The sequence below is a fragment of the Contarinia nasturtii genome, unplaced genomic scaffold, assembly GCF_009176525.2.
Source record: "Contarinia nasturtii isolate CC-2019 unplaced genomic scaffold, AAFC_CNas_1.1 Cnas_scaffold_220, whole genome shotgun sequence".
NCBI classification, from domain to species: domain Eukaryota; kingdom Metazoa; phylum Arthropoda; class Insecta; order Diptera; family Cecidomyiidae; genus Contarinia; species Contarinia nasturtii.
In genome coordinates this window covers 1,338,757-1,355,125 of record NW_022197577.1, presented here as the reverse complement: position 1 = coordinate 1,355,125, position 16,369 = coordinate 1,338,757, and the positions used below count along the sequence as shown (strand labels likewise).

At 34.1% G+C, this 16,369-nt stretch overlaps 2 protein-coding genes across 2 annotated transcripts; both read left to right on the top strand.

Moving 5' to 3' along the window:
- The first annotated feature begins 1,527 nt into the window (after positions 1 to 1,527).
- LOC116337013 lies at positions 1,528 to 2,572 on the top strand. Its single transcript, XM_031761288.1, has 2 exons — positions 1,528 to 1,665; positions 1,775 to 2,572. Exons 1-2 carry the CDS (start codon positions 1,587 to 1,589, stop codon positions 2,407 to 2,409), a joined length of 714 nt encoding a protein of 237 aa, XP_031617148.1. The 5' UTR covers positions 1,528 to 1,586; the 3' UTR covers positions 2,410 to 2,572.
- A 3,290-nt stretch (positions 2,573 to 5,862) lies between these two features.
- Positions 5,863 to 13,902, top strand: LOC116336902. The gene is made up of 17 exons (XM_031761100.1): positions 5,863 to 5,919; positions 6,113 to 6,820; positions 7,101 to 7,268; positions 7,339 to 8,031; positions 8,096 to 8,420; positions 8,482 to 9,170; positions 9,230 to 10,315; positions 10,386 to 10,588; positions 10,720 to 11,317; positions 11,392 to 11,849; positions 11,921 to 11,959; positions 12,017 to 12,247; positions 12,326 to 12,648; positions 12,717 to 12,955; positions 13,019 to 13,108; positions 13,188 to 13,424; positions 13,524 to 13,902. Exons 2-17 carry the CDS (start codon positions 6,310 to 6,312, stop codon positions 13,778 to 13,780), a joined length of 6,147 nt encoding a protein of 2,048 aa, XP_031616960.1. The 5' UTR covers positions 5,863 to 5,919; positions 6,113 to 6,309; the 3' UTR covers positions 13,781 to 13,902.
- The last annotated feature ends 2,467 nt before the right edge of the window (positions 13,903 to 16,369 follow it).

Sequence of the window (16,369 nt, the reverse complement as noted above, 5' to 3'; positions counted from 1 at the left end):
AATAAACCAAACACCGAAATATTGTTTATTTTTTAGTTTTAAATTGTTTGCAATGTTTTTTCTCACAGAATAAAAAAAATCACTTCTCTTATTCCGAAATCAATAATAAATTAAAAATAAAAATAAATTATTCAAGAAAATTTTCAAGATCAATTAATCTAAAATCTTTATGCAATTAAAAGGAGCCACTCGTGTGCACTGATTGCATGACATCCAATCGTAAAAAGTTACGTTATGAAATTGAATGTTTGCACGTACATATTAATGTAATGAGATATGTGCGACCTTGTTACGCATTAAATTTGCATGACATTTACACAGATGAGTATGTCTATGTTAGATTGTTAGTACATTGGTATTTGGATGCATCTAATTCCAACATATTTGTGTAGAATGGCTTCGGGAATGATAAAAATGGGGAAAGGTCCAAATGTTTCAGAATGGAGTTTGAGAACTGGTTACACCCAAAAAGCCAGACCATAAAAAATACCCAAAAACTTGTCTTGATTTGCTTCTGTCTCTTTATGAAAATGATCATGATTTGGAAGGAATTTTGATTACACTTTCGATGCCTGGCGAAGCAATAATTGAATTTCAAAATTATGCCCATGTAGGCTATATAGAAGTTTCAAAAAAATCTCGATTAATTATCGAGCCTAAATATTCTGATATTTCGGAAGGACTTCGCCGATATAAACCAGAGCAACGTAAATGTTTTTTAGCTCCGAGCGACGGGAGTTTTTGCGTTTCTACAAATTTTATACTAAAGACAACTGTCATCATGAATGTTTGGCGAATTTCACAAAGCAATTATGTGGATGCGTAAAATGTTCGATGCCAAGTATGCCATTTTTAATTGAATTCCATTGGGAGGTAAATACAATATTTCTTCAAAGGGGATAATCAAGCGAAAATTTGCGGTTCAGCAAAAATTAAATGCTACACAGATGCTCAGGATCAACTGCTTTATTCTAATCGTGGAATGTTGTTCTTGAAAGAATGCAATTGCACTGATTCATGTATACACATCGATTACAATTTGAAAGTTGAAAAATTTGTTGAAGTTTTGCAGAACCCCTTCTACACTAGATTAAAGTGACTCTTATGAGGACCCCAATAGAATTTGGCAAGGAATTCCCCAACGAAATCTTTTCATCAGACCCCCCTCCCCCCAAAAAAAAAAATTCTCGTCCCTGTAATGATGACATTTCGATCTAACCAAAAAAATTCCGTCGAATTTTAATTGTTGTCACTTAATTGCAATTTTAATTTTTTATTTAAATGTGACTTCCAATATCTAAGGCAAAGAACTTACTATTTGACATCATTTGAAAGTGGAGAAAAAACATGAACATATTTTGATAACAATGTGACATGTAAAATATTAATTCATGGAATTTCATCTAAAAATTAATGAAATTTTTTTTCGACTTCTTATGTAAATTATATATCTGAACACTTGTCGTCAAATACAATATTTTGTTGACAATCGCTATAAAAGCCTAAGTCACATTCAATTTAAATTAGTCTTGAAAGTTAACCAGTTCAATTTCAAATTTGGATCTTTTTCGAAGTCAAGTTTTGAAATGAAATCAATCATTTATTTGTGGGTTTTTGTTTTCGTATTTTACGCAGCAAAGGCTGAGAAAGAATCGAAAAATGCGAGTTAGTTTTATATCAATTTATTTATTTCCTTTTTTTGAAAAAAGTCTTCGAATGAAAAGAAAATTGTTTTTTTTTTCTAATAATATACGCAATGTGCTTATTTCTTTAGTTGATCCACTAACGTATAAATGGAAATCCCCGTTACTTGAATTCACAACCAAATTCGATGAATTCATTGGCGAACAAATTCGACCCCGCTTCAACAAAGCAATTAGTATGGCCGGTGAAGTCGAGCAATTTGTGAATGGTTTGATAAATAAAAAGCCCGAATTAAAGAAGGAAGATGAAGAACAAATCACTAAGTTGCTACAGCTTGCTAACGAAGCAAAGAATTTTGAGGAAATTGCCCGAAATATATTGGTGAAATTCTGGACGAGTGAAAATGAACATGCGTTGACCACGATTTTGAAAATAGAACAAGGCCAAAAAAACTACGAAATGACACAAGATTTAACCGATAAAATCGAGAATTTTGTATTCGACGTGGTTGCATTTAATATGACAACATATGATGAACTTGAAGAAAATTTGTCGAGCATGGATTCGAGTGTGACTATTTTAAGTAATTTGCAGAAAAATCTTCCAAAAACCACAGACCCATTTTTACCAGCATTTTATGATACACTAAAAGCCATAGATAACAGCGGCTATCATAGACTAGACGTTATTGATATGCTTTCAATTGGCAATATTTTGGAAAACCTGAAGTTGGGCGAACTCTTTTCTGAATTTTTTACCAAATAAACTGCGTTCAACGTTCCTAAACAAAATTAAGCTACGTGGTAATGAATGATATTTCAATTGCAATAACAACATATGGTTGATATCTGTTTCAATAATTTTTGTCGTAATATCAAATTGCGTTGTGCAAATTCTTGTAACAATAAAGTATTTTCATTGATCTAAACACTGGATGTTTCATTAGTTATTTTTTATTTAGAATTTGTATTTGAATATCATTTGAACGAAAGTTTTACATTTTTGAAAACTTTATTTGCCGCGAAGTTTTAAACGATTTTGAATAGATGGCGTTGTTGTTAGTCAAGTTCTGTAATCATATACAATTCTTACTCATCTCTGTACAACTCTTTTAACTCACAAAAATTTCTTCATAAGAAAATCGATTTCATTAAAATCATCTGATTAACAAGGAGCCGAAAGATTTAGCTGCACCGCCGAATGGTTTGATTTCGTGATAAAAACGATTACTAAATATTATCGAAACTTAGAAACGCAGCACAGTGTCTTGAAATGCTTGCTTTATTACCGCTTCAACAGCGTTTGTTTCACATAATCACCCCGCTTTCAATTCATCTTTTCCAAATGCTCTACGTTAATTTCCGAACAAATATAAGTAATAATATTTTATCATATTGTTAGCTATTTTACTGTTAATTTGATTAAAGCGGGCGACGGTGATTCGAAGCGAGAGAGCGGTCGTCCCCCTCATCCACGTATAATATCGGACTTAATGTGTGCGTCGTGTATAAAATGCACAAACATAAATAATGGGAACTAATTTGAATCGAAATCAAGTCGTACATCATTTTATATTGGCCATTGCATGCATGCATTGCTAACATCGTACCGAGAGACCGACGTCGAGCTAGTCCTTTGTTAAACCATATCGAATCGCATCAAATTATTGAGTTAATAAGCAAATTGTAAGAAGATAAGCATCGTTTACCGAACGTAGTGCCGAAATTTATTGCGCTTCGTTTGGTGAATTTCATAGATAGATTGTGTTTCGCAATTAAAGATTTGTTTTTCGAAAAATTAAGAATTTGATTAAAAATAAAATTTTGTCTCGATTAAAATTAGTAGCCTGCTCAAAATCGATGAAAAAAAGGTATAGGAATCTTCGTATCCATTTTGTATCTGCATGGGGGCATACCATACGGTTCACCTTATACATTGAAATTGGCTGTGCTGTGTGTAATAAAATCCATTGAAGTGTAACAGCGTTGGAGCGCTTGCTCGTTCTCCATGTGTGTGTGTGTGTTTCGCAAAAAAACATCCGCTTTACTGATGGAGCACGTAGCACACGCTTTGTTGTACACATCGCGTGTCTCTTTATTCGCATCTCATCGGTCGATTTTATTTTCCCGTGGAGTGTCTGGTCGTGATAGTGTTTGTCTTCTTCGTCATTTTATTTTTCTGCATCATTTTGACCGAATGATTCGGATAAAGTACGCCTGCGTGAAAAAGTGGCCTATGATACTATACAAATGGCCGCACAGATGCGAAAATGGCACGAAGTAAAAATACCGATGGATACAAACTACAAATGATAATCGACAACAACAACAATACTTTTTTCGCTTGAATCATTTTTTTCAATCGTCCGTTTATTAATATGCATATTGCTGCCAATTGATTATGTATATGCGAATATAAAATCGAAATCGATTAATTTTTGTCACTCATTTTCCTTCTGCTGCGAATGAACAAAAAACAACAACAACAACAAAGTCAATGAATTTTTCGTTATATGTCTGCTTACATTTGAGTCCATTCAACTTAAACATTGTATGTGTGTGGCGCTTTGTTTTGTATTGTCCCCAATGCCAATAGCCTTGGTCAATTTACTGTAAAAACGAATCAATAAAATCAAAATTTCTATGAATTCAATGAAATACTCTATTGAAATGAAAATCACTCGTTTCCTGCGACCCATTGGATTTTCTTGCATTTCGCTGGAAATTCGAACATCTGGTGGAAATGTTTCCGTTTGAAATTTAGCTTTGCGAAGGATTTTTTGCGAAAATCAAACTTGACATTATTTTGTCTTTACACTAAAAATGTCAAAGGTTTTTCCAAAACAAGTATTAACTACTTTGAACGACAAATATTTTGAACGAATTTTTTTGTTTGTAAATTTGAAATAAAGAACAAATAACTTAATTGAATTAATTTACACCTGTTGCTTTATTACATGTTATCGTCGTATATATTCTCGTGAATTTCTTTTAATTTTGACAAAATTTTGATTTCCAGAGAGCTTGACCATAAATGTACTTTTTAAAGTTCAACAGTCTTTTTGGCAAGAGATTAAATATTTTCATCGAATTCAAATTGATGTTAATGAGGTTTTCATGCGATTATCGCGTGGCGAATTAGTGAAATCCTTAACTTTGTTAATGCATCCCCGTTTGTTTGTTTTCCTCAACAATAAACAAAATTAATTAGGCGTGTATAGATACACAATCAACTATTAGCTGGATTTTTACGCATTGTCATAATTCACTTTAACTACGTTCTTTTTGGTGCGGTAAAACGTATATCAAATATTGTTAATCACATTTTTTATTGCTCGTGATTCCAAAAAGCAAAACCGCCGAATTCGTTTTTTTATTTTCTACCAAACTAAAAATACGTTAGAACTACGATCTCTCTGTATAAAAGTAAATGATGGAGCAAAAAATTATCTAAAATGATTATTTTTATCGCTGACATTTTACCCTTTTAGATTAAATCCAGAGTAAAAGTAATAAATTCATAATAAAGATGATTGCTCTGCCTTGAATACGGGTATGCCTAAAAACAAGGTATAACATAATTAGTTACACTGTATGAATATTTTTGAATTATCGGTGAATTCCATATTTAGAGGCAAAATTGTTTTATCGCTATTCAACATATAACATTTTGGTTACTTTAATGACAATTATATTGTATTTGACTGAATTTGTCGGTATTTTTACGCAAAGAAGAGAAGAACATGTGATTATATGTAATCAGATGAATTATTAAACGATTAAATTTAGAATTCTTTCGACACATAATCAATCTAGCAATGGTTTTTTTAATCAAAGATTACTGGATAAACTCAGTAGCCACAAAAGTCGATTCACGATAGTATACGATATACTTGGCATGAAATCCATGTGAGATTTGTAAGCTAGTATATTTCTCTCACTTGTTTGAATAAACATATCCGATGATATATGGCATTCATTAAGATATTATGGTAGATTTATAACACGTTTAACGTGATGTTGTATATCAATAAAACAATTTCATGACCACATAAATGTGAATTCGATGTAATAAAAATCTAACTACAAACATATGTTTTTAAAGCAATAAAATAATTACTATGTACATTCATACGTGATATGAAGAAATGATTGAAATTAGTGCTAGCAAAAAAAGCGTATAAATATTCATCCTGATACAAATGAAATTCAGTGTTAATTTAAAGATTGAACCATCAAGTGCGATATTAAGAGCCGGCTCCGACGAACTTACTGTGTATGTTATAAGTGTAATTTATAAGTTTTTGGGGACTTTGAAAATTTGAACAATTTACATGTTTCTTTTTAAATTTTCGGAACGAATTTTATAGTTTATACTTTAATCATATAACATATTTATCATTTTCATAGGTTGCATAATTTTTAAAAATTTAAATATGCTTTGTTTTTTTCTTTAAATATAATTTTAGTTTGGTCGTTGCTCGTAATCATCGTGGTTCAGTCAAGTAAAAGAAGACACATATCTTGACAATCAATTTTTTAATTCAGTTTAACTCGCAAGAAAGTTTCATTCAAAGTAAAAAAAGGAAATCCATTCAAAGCAAAATTATACAAAGGATGTTAATTGGATAAACATTTGGGTTCATGTTCAATCAACAAAATTAAAATGAAATTTCTTCTCCTGGCCACAACTTTTATGATGGGGTGTTACTCGGTTACACCCTGTCTAGAAGAGTGGAATAACCAATGTAAAACAAACTCGGACTGTTGCACTAATTATTGTGAGAATCCCAATGGATGGGAGTTTGGTGTGTGTAAAACGAGTGAAACGACCGCAGCCTGTCAAGAAGATGGCTCCAATCAGTGTAAGGTAAACTCAGACTGCTGCAGTGAGATTTGTAATAGACCCGCAGACTGGGAATTTGGAATTTGCTCCAAGAAAAGTGAATCGACTGCAGCATGCCAAGCAGATGGCTCCAACCAGTGTAAGGTAAACTCGGATTGTTGCAGTGAGATTTGTGAAAATCCAAATGGATGGGAGTTTGGCATTTGCAAGGAGAGTGAATCGGCCTCAACGTGCCAAGAAGAGTGGTCTAACAAGTGCAAAACAAACTCGGACTGCTGTACTAATTATTGTGAGAATCCCAATGGATGGGAGTTTGGCATTTGCAAAAAAGGTGAGTTCAATGTTGCATGTTAATAGGTGCAATCCTGTTTATAGTTTTGTCATAACAACAATGGACTTTGTACCAATATGAGAATTCACGTCGCTTTGTCAAAAATGTGCCCATCCGTTGCTTTGAAATTATATAAATATAGGCTGCAATACCAATAAAAAGGCCAAAAAAAATGTCTGTTCGATTTAAAGCAAACTACGGACAAACATAAAATCAGTTAATAAATTTCAGGGTTTTTGTCGAAATATATTCAGTGTATTGAAAATTGCTTTGATCGCAGGTGAGACGGAATGCTTAAAATCAATGGAAGCAGGCTGTGACAAGTCCAATTGTTGTTCTGGCTTACAATGTTTTAATGGAACCGATGGTACATGGACACGAGGAGTTTGTATTGACGACAAACTCATGGAGACTCTACTTGGATTTTCATATAATGGTGAAGGACAAGGTCAGTAGAGTTTGCGTAGTTGTTTATATGATTCTACGTCTTGAATATTTATAACCAATTTTGATCACAGATGACACGTATGGAGATGATTATTTGCAGTTTGTTAAAAATTATTTGCTCGGTCAAAATGGAATCACATCCGAAAACACAAGAGTGAAGTGTAAAGAAATCGATCCAACGGGTTCATTTTTTTACCGATATGACGAAGAGTATTCGTTTAGAATTTGCGATGCATGCAAAGAGTTACCCATAAGAAAATTAAACGCCATAAAAATTGATGAAGAGCCAATAAATATATTGGATTCGACCACATTTGATCAGTGCTTCGGTGAATGCATTGACAATAAAATGTGTATTGCATGCTCTTACGACAAATATCAACGTCAATGCCATCTTTTCGACACAATTGAAGATAATTTTGAAGACACGGAAGACTGGCAAACGTTGATTATTCCACAGCCAGTAGATGTTTTAAGGGATTATGTCTTTAGTAGAAATACCGTTCTTAAATGCCTTGAAAACACAACCGAAGTTCATCCCGCAAACTCAATGCTCGAGTGTTTTTCATTGTGTGAAAAAAGCGATTTGTGTTCCTTGGCTGAATATTCTGAAGGTGAATGTGTGACTGTTCAAGACTACCAAGATTGCTATACAACATTCTATAAGTATGGTCACACATCGCTATTTTATAAAGATTATTTTAGCGATGATATATCGTGGAGATTCAATAAATCTGGCCAGGAATTATTTGGATATGAAGAAGGTAATGAGGAATGAATTTCACTGTGCGATGATATTTTTTTATGGATTTTGATATTTTGTCATAGATCTTGATAGTACGGATGACACAAATACACAAGTAGCTGAAGCAACACGAACTGGGTCTGTTTCGAGCGAAAAACAATTGCGTGAATTGAAATTCAAGCAGGACATTCAATATTTTACTGAGTGTCAGGATAAGTGCTTGAATCTTACAACTTGCGTTGGCATCGATATTAAGATTCAGGAGCAAGACTATGAGTGTACAATGATCGATGTAAGGAATATAGAATCTATGACCACAAATTCAGTGTCCAATTCAACAAGGGTTCAATTGATTCATCCGCGGCGGGATAGCATATTATATGGCTTTGCAACACAATTAATAGCAAGGTAATTTGATTATTACTAAAATACCAATCGCATCTCGATCACACCATTGTGTCATTTGCAGATTTTCGGCTATCAATTATGCCACAACGAGCAAACAAAAGAATATTGTAGACTGCATTGGTGTGTGCAAGAATCAGGATAAATGCAAAGATGTTTTATACAACTATGCTGATCAAACGTGTTTAACAAATGGTGACTTGATTGGAACGAATCGAAGAAATGTTGTCAACAATGATAAATGGATAATGCTAAGTAAGAATAGGCCCAGATATGATCAGCCCGAGTTTAAATTCACGCTTCTTGGTCGAAATAAACGATTGGCAAATGAGCATGATCAATTCATAACTTTGACACAAACATTCCCGAAAACTGACGAAGATGGTCTGAATAAGTGCTTATCACTTTGCCTTGAAAAAGACAACAAGAGCGACACTTGTAACTTAGTTCAAGTCGAACGATCAAGCACTTCGATCAAATGCAAACTGTACAACATTGGAATATTCAATCAAACCGTCAACAGCGAAGATATTCTGTTCAGTAATTTGTATTTGATAACATTGAATAAGAATTTCAATCAAGATGATCTTGATCAAATGCCATTGATGTCTGAAGAAGATGCGATCAATTGCGAAATTGATAAAGAATCAGTATTATTAGACTTAATCTATCTTAATGCGAACAACCAAACGTCCAATGTGCCCCATCGATCGAAACGAGGCTTTTGGAGCAGCGTCGGAAATTTTTTCAAAGGTAACTAAATATTGATTTTGATTAGATGAATGCTAAATTAGATCATTTAATTTGAATAGGTGTTGGAAAAGCAATTAAAGATACTGTGGTAAACACCGTTGAGACCGTGAAGGGCGGTGTGAAAGCTATTGGGAAATTGGTAAAAGGTGATACCAAAGGTGCGCTCAAAGAAGTAAAAAAGACTCCACTTTATAAAGAGGGAGAGAAACTAGTGAAAAATGTAAAACAAGTGGGTGAGGGCATTGTCAAGGGTGACATTAAGAAAATTGGCGAAGGATTGCTTGGTGTTGCCACTAATGATTTGCTGGCTTTTATTCCGGGACAAAAAGCAATAAGTACTGGAGCAAAAGCTATAAAGGGTGGTATTAAGAATACAATCGAGAAAACTACGAAGAAGGACGCAACCAAAAAACCGCCCAAAGATAACATCGTTGACAAAAGTTTCAAGGATAAGAGAAGCGAAGAGAAGGCAAAAGAAGACAAGAGGCAGAGAGAATGTGAAAAGAAAAAAACTCGAAGGAGACGTGATGTTACGGGTAAGGACGACGACAGGGATTTTTATAGTTATTGCCGTGAAGAAGATAAAAACAAAGACAAAGACAAAGATCTTAAATGTGATATACCTCAGATCGCAGCGAAAATGGGAAACAAGGTTATAAAGCCTACTTTAGAAGATTGCAAGAATTTTAGAGTTGGTGAGGAATGCAACTACTTGTGTTACGCCGGCTATAAAGAGAAACCTGAAAATCTTGCTTGCATAAAAAAAGGCAACGACGCAGTGTGGAATAAAAAGGCCTTATGTGAGCCACAAGAATGTATTGATGCTGGCCAATATACTTATATATTTGTTGAGTCGTCCACAATCAAATCTGTGCTAGATCTAAAGAATCCCGATCCCAAAAAGAAGGATTTTAAGAATGACAAGCCCAACTCAGATGTGCTTTTGTATCTAGTTAAATTTAATGACGCAAAAAAGCTGCCGATCTATTCAGTGACATATTATAAATGGATTCTTACATTCGGTAAACTCGTTGAAAGAAAGGCTCCTTTCAGGCTACATCCATGTAAACGTTTGGCTAGAAAACAAGCTACTAATAACGATTATCCACACGTGACTGCAAAAAATCCGAGAAATAACCCACATGGTAACAATAATTCAATACGGAATTTTTACAATTCACAAATTACAACATTAATTTGTTCATTTGAAAATAGGATTCGAAAAAGGACACTTAACACCAGCTGATCTCTTTAGGTGGAATACAAAGACACAAACTTCTAGCAGTCTTCTTATTAATATTGCACCGCAAGCAAAAGAATGGAATGGCGGAGGCGGGTGGGGCAGATTGGAAGCCAACGTTCAATGTGCATCACAGAATACAGAACCTCTTCCAAAGTTTGATGACGGCGGTGAAAGGGTAATCATTATAACAATTGGCAGTTTGCGAAATAGCATCATACAATAAAACATGAATTAATAAAACATTAATCCACGTAGAAGAATATCAGAAAATAATATATATTTTTACTGAATTTTTAATAAAAATAGATACCCCCTACTGGAGCAAAGCATGAGCGAACGAAAATTAACTCAATTGTGGCGACCGGTATTATATTGGCTGACAAACCAAAGTATAAAATTGGTGGAAACATTGAAGTGCCCAAATACTTCTGGAAAATGGTGTGTTATCGCGAAGTCGACGTAAGCGAAAAGAAAAATCAAAATATCGATACAAAGACAACACACGTGGTCCTTTTTGTTGCAAAAAATGAACCAGTCGACATGTCAGATCAAGATAAAGAGTTTCTATTCACACCTAGATCTCAGAGAGAGCTCAACACATTTGATTCCAATATTTTAACAGAGCATAATCCTTGGGACGGTGTGACTATGATGAGAGACAGAAATATGACTTTTAATTTGATCAATCGCTATCCGACACCGGATGAGTGTAAAAAAGCCATGGACTTAGACGCTGTCCAAGAAAAGAAATGGAGGAAACAGATGGGCAGCGAAAAAAGTAGACGGAAGAGAGCCACTGATGATGTTGGTGATGTTGAAGCTTTTTGCAATCAGAAAGATGTTGGTGACATTCTTGGTACCATTTTGGCGGCCAGAGAGGGTGAGGCTCAGGAAGAATCAGAAGGTATATTTATATTATAAATAATAATTTTTGGAGGTTATTTATTTTTTATAACTTTATTTAAAATTCTATTAAAGATGCTGAAAATGAGGATGATCTCACTATTGAAGATAAATTTGATGGAAATGTAAATGTTCCTTCAAGTAGTTGTGGTAAAAAAATCGTGGGCTACTATCCTTCATGGACGAAAAAGAAGTTGTCCGCATCACTGTTGTCTAAATTTACTCACATCATTTTCGCCTTTTTGGAAATGAGAGCCGATGGGACAGTTGGTATTGGTAATCCGGATCATAGCAGTGCACAAACATCGACAGACGCCGAGGTTGAAGATTTAGCTAGGTCTAATTTGAAAGCTCTAATGGAAAACAAAGCCAAAGTACCAGGTCTAAAAGTGACATTTGCTGTTGGCGGTTGGGAAAATTCTCAATATTTTAGTTCGACGGCAGCAAATCCAACCATTAAGCAGAATTTTATCGCTTCAGTCCTCAGGGCGATTGATGAGTACGATTTTGATGGTGTTGATATTGATTGGGAAGTAAGTGTTATTGTTTTTTTCATTTGTTCTAATTCAAATTTAACCTCATCTATTCTCCATCTCTCTATCAGTATCCTGTTACGGGTGGTGCCCATGAAGGAATTCCTCAAGTAAGCTTAGTAATTTTTTGGATTTTGAATGACAAATATTAAATTTTCCATTTTTAGGACAAGCAAAATTACGTCAGTCTGCTCAAGGACTTACGTGGTGTGCTTGAAGCGAAATCACCGAAAACATATTTGATCACATTCGCAAGTGCGGCCGGTGAAGATGCACTTAAGAACGGCTATGATTTGCCTGGACTTCTCAAATACGCCGATTGGGTCAATATCATGTCTTATGACTTCTTTGGACCCTGGGAGAGTAAATGGGGAGCATACACAGGACCTCCAGCACCAGTAAATTTAAATTTAATATTATTATTATTATTTAATTTATAAATTTTAAGATTATTTTTTTATTTTATTTTTTTGAAGTTGTTCCATAACGTTCCAAAGGGGTATGCCGGCAAGTTCAATGTAAACTGGGCAATTAAACAGTATGTTTGCGATTTACAATCACCGAAACAAGTTGTTATGGGTGTACCGCTGTACGGTCGATATTGGAACAATGTTCCCGATAAACAAGGCGAACATGCAATGTATAGGCTGGCAACGCGTGAGAATGGAAAATTCATCGGTGGTTTTGTTTCTTGGAGCGATATCAAAAAGAGCTGGCTCACAGATCCAAATTTCCAAAGTCACTTTGATGACAAAGTCAAATGTCCTTATGCATACAATCAAAATGGAACATATCTCGGGTAAATTAAAATAGATAATTCGATTTTCAAATCAATTATTAATATAACATTTTCAATTCATAATTCAGCTATGAATCACCCGAATCGGTAAAATTCAAAATTGAATTCGCAATCAAATCAAATTTGGGTGGCTTGATGGTGTGGGCTATTGACCAAGATGATGATGATCAATCAATGATCACACAGCTATCCCAGGCCAATTTATGCACAAACGATGATTCAATCAAATTCAAGTGTATACCCATCAAAGAGAAGCGATGGTGGACCTTGGTTGATGGTGAAAACATGGGTGGATTGTGTGGGAAAAGTTAGTGTGTTTATTTTATTATATTTTCAGGTTGACCTTCTAATTCTAATTATTCATTATTAGGTGCACCATTATATCATGGTTATTATCCTGTTTGTGACCCAGATGATTTAGGCTATTCTTGTTGTGGAGAAAAGGGCTATTGTGGCTCAGGTTCAGTGGTGTTGTTTCAAGAAAGAAGAAAAAAGAAACATTTGGAATAATTTATGCAATAATTACAATTGGTTTTTAGGCGATGAATATTGCAATTGTCCCACGTGTATTAACTATGCAGATGACCCTAATAAAATGTTGGCCGAACCGACCAAACCAAAAACAAATAAGATAACCTGGCACTTTTCCAATGCCCCAGAAGGCCAACGGGGTCGATGTGGGAGAGATGTGCCCAAAGTGAACGGAGAATTCGCTACATGTAATCCAGACGATCAAAACGCATATTGTTGCTCAAATGGCGGCTATTGTGGCTCAGGTTCTCTATCCTCTATTTATATAATAGTATTATTTTAAAATTTTGGCGATCTTTGTACATTGTTCAATTACAGTCATTTGTTCTTTTTCTCATGTTTAGGTGACTCATATTGTAAATGCGATGGTTGCATCAATTTTAAAGATAATCCGAGTTACCAATACCCACCAAAGACTTGGTGGTCTTACAGTGACGGTGCGAATAAGTCAGGAAAATGCGGACCAAAAGCACCAAAATTGCCAAACGGTGGTGAGCCGGGCTGCGATCCAGATTCACCAAATCATTGCTGTTCTAACCACGGCTATTGTGTAAAAGACAATGTTTGTCAATGCTCGGGGTGTAAAGATTATAAACGCTAAAACGTATTCAAGAGAGTCTTTCAACAGACTGAAATGTCTATAAATCAGTATATTTTTCAAAAGAAAACATTGTTTCTCAAGCTTCAAATAAATAAATAAATAAAAATTTTGTGGACAACATACATTTTGCAGTAATTTCCCTTGTACAACAAAAAGTCGCTATGTGTCTACTCACATTCAAGTCCATTCAAATTGCACATTGTGTTTGTTGGCGCTTTTGTTTGAATGATCTACTATGCCATAAGCAAATTTACTGTGAAAACGAATCAATAAAATTGATAATTATCTTAAAAAATATATTCAATGAAGACTATTAAAATGAAAATGATTCGTTTCCTGCGACCAATTGAATTTGTTTGAATTTTTATTGTATTTCCAATACTTCCCGGAAATATTTCCTTTCGAAATTTCCGCGAAGGATTCCTTTTACCTATAAGACCTCAAAACGAAATTCCAGTTAGTTCAATTCATTCATTTTTCAGTTAGTGCAATGAGATAAATAAACCGTTACCAATTTGCTCTCACATCTATTATACCTCTTGTTTTCTCAATGATGATCTGGTTTTATAATTGAAAGCATGAATACGAATGTTCAATACAATTTATGTATGTGCACTTCATCATCTCATTTTTTCTCTCTCTTTTGTTTGGGCCAACTTTTCAAAATGGCAACGCACGAAAACAATAGATAAATTTCCGAAAGTGAACCGTTTAACACGCAAACAATAAACTTATTTTATGTTCGGCTCAACCGTGTACAAAGCCACTTTGAAAATCGATAGGTTCTGATTCATTCAACATCACACCAATCACCATTGAAAAAAAAATAAGAACTTATTGGACATTGCCAAAGAATGGCTACTTTAAATGAGGTCTGTTTAAAAATTGCAGACTCAATGAAAGAGACACAAAGTTCAAATGACAACAAACACACGCAAACACAATACACATTGAATTGAGATTATTGGCCATTGTATACAAAATGTTCAACCTGTTTGAATGCTCAATGAATCGATGAAAATGTACATTTCCACCTCAAAATCGCTATCGGTTTTATCGATTTCTCATTTGTTGCCGATTTATGTTTCCGCGTCGGTTTTTTTTCTGGTTTATTTTTATGATCAATAAAATGGCAAACGTTTAAGCCTCCCGAAAAGCATCCGTTCTACGATAAATCGATAACAGTGTAGCTTGTTTTTAATTGTCAATATTTAACATAATCTTTGCCATCATAAAACACTCAACACAGGTTTTAATTCGTTGAAATGGTTTTGGAGATGATTGAAAAAAATAATAATATTAGAAATGCACGTTTGATTTGCGAACCATTCAGATCGACTTTTTCAATGAAATGTATTGAATAGCTAAAATGTCATTAAAAAATTACGGCCTGAATTTGTTTTTATTATTGAAAAAAATCGAAAAAGAATGGTCACGTATTGAAATCCTCACATTAAAATCAAGAGGTTGACTTTTGTCGTTTTATTTGCCGGCCATTGTTCGGTTTCATCGAACGCAAAATTGGTTTTTGTTCCGAACGAAATCCAACTTTTTTTTGGGTGTGTATTTTTGTGTGTGCACATGTGTTCACTGAATCAATTCTTAATTGTTGTTCATATTTTTATAATAGAGTTTGGGTACCAGGTCAACGAGACCGATGTCGGGTTTGCACAAACAAAGAGCATTCTCATTTTTAAAAGCCCATTAAAAAATTAGTTTTATCACCTCACATTCAAAGTTAGAAAAATTCTTTGATTTTATTTTTTTTAAATAAATAATCATTTTTATTACTTTGAAGAGGTTTCTCAAACTTTTATCCCATTTGACATTTTTATGTGATTTCAAACTACTTCTTGCGCAGCTGCGTTTCACCGTTTGAAGTGCGCCAAAACAATGCAATCGCCAATGGTTATAAAGTATTTGTTAATACATAAATTATTACTGCTACAGATGCATCTATCACATCCAAAGAGTGCGTGCCATTAAATTCATCAAATGTTTGTTTTGTGACTTTAAATTTTTTTTTCCTTTGACGGTAGAAATTTAAATCGAAAGAGCAATATTCGAATGGATCGCTTACATTTGATATTTCAACATTTGATTGGAATTTTTTTCGTTTAAAAAAATACGCTACCGAAGAAATACCATCGGTAGCGCATCTTTTATCGCTTATTAAAATGAAATCGTTTGAAATTCGTCACAAAATAACATAAAAAATTAACTGGTAATAATATACCCGAATATATAAATTAAAATAAAGCATATTCGCACACTGATTTAAATGTCTTTGCTGCCACGAAAAGAGTTTACGAGAAAAAAATGTTTATGTCACGATAATAATCTGGAAAATTTAATGGATTCAGACAAAAGAAGGTATTGAACACAAGGTGATAGATTTCATTTGCTTGTTGTGTATGACAAACGTATTGGTCACATCCGTCCAGGTGTACGTTTTTCGGCAACAATTATTTTTCATGTTTTGAAGCCGAAAAAAAAAGAAGATTGTAAAAAGAAATGAGTAAATCACCGGCTGAAAGAATAAAAGAATGATCCGAATGAAAAGAAGAAGATTGAAGAGAGAAAAAAACG

What these genes read in the sequence shown, in the direction of transcription:
- LOC116337013 (XM_031761288.1), top strand. Translation starts at nt 1,587, where the DNA reads ATGAAATCAATCATTTATTTGTGGGTTTTTGTTTTCGTATTTTACGCA. An exon ending in GAAAGAATCGAAAAATGCGA is followed by an intron (nt 1,666 to 1,774) that starts GTTAGTTTTATA and finishes TTATTTCTTTAG; the next exon opens with TTGATCCACTAACGTATAAA.
- LOC116336902 (XM_031761100.1), top strand. Translation starts at nt 6,310, where the DNA reads ATGAAATTTCTTCTCCTGGCCACAACTTTTATGATGGGGTGTTACTCG. An exon ending in ATTATTTGGATATGAAGAAG is followed by an intron (nt 8,032 to 8,095) that starts GTAATGAGGAAT and finishes ATTTTGTCATAG; the next exon opens with ATCTTGATAGTACGGATGAC. An exon ending in TGGCGGCTATTGTGGCTCAG is followed by an intron (nt 13,425 to 13,523) that starts GTTCTCTATCCT and finishes TCTCATGTTTAG; the next exon opens with GTGACTCATATTGTAAATGC.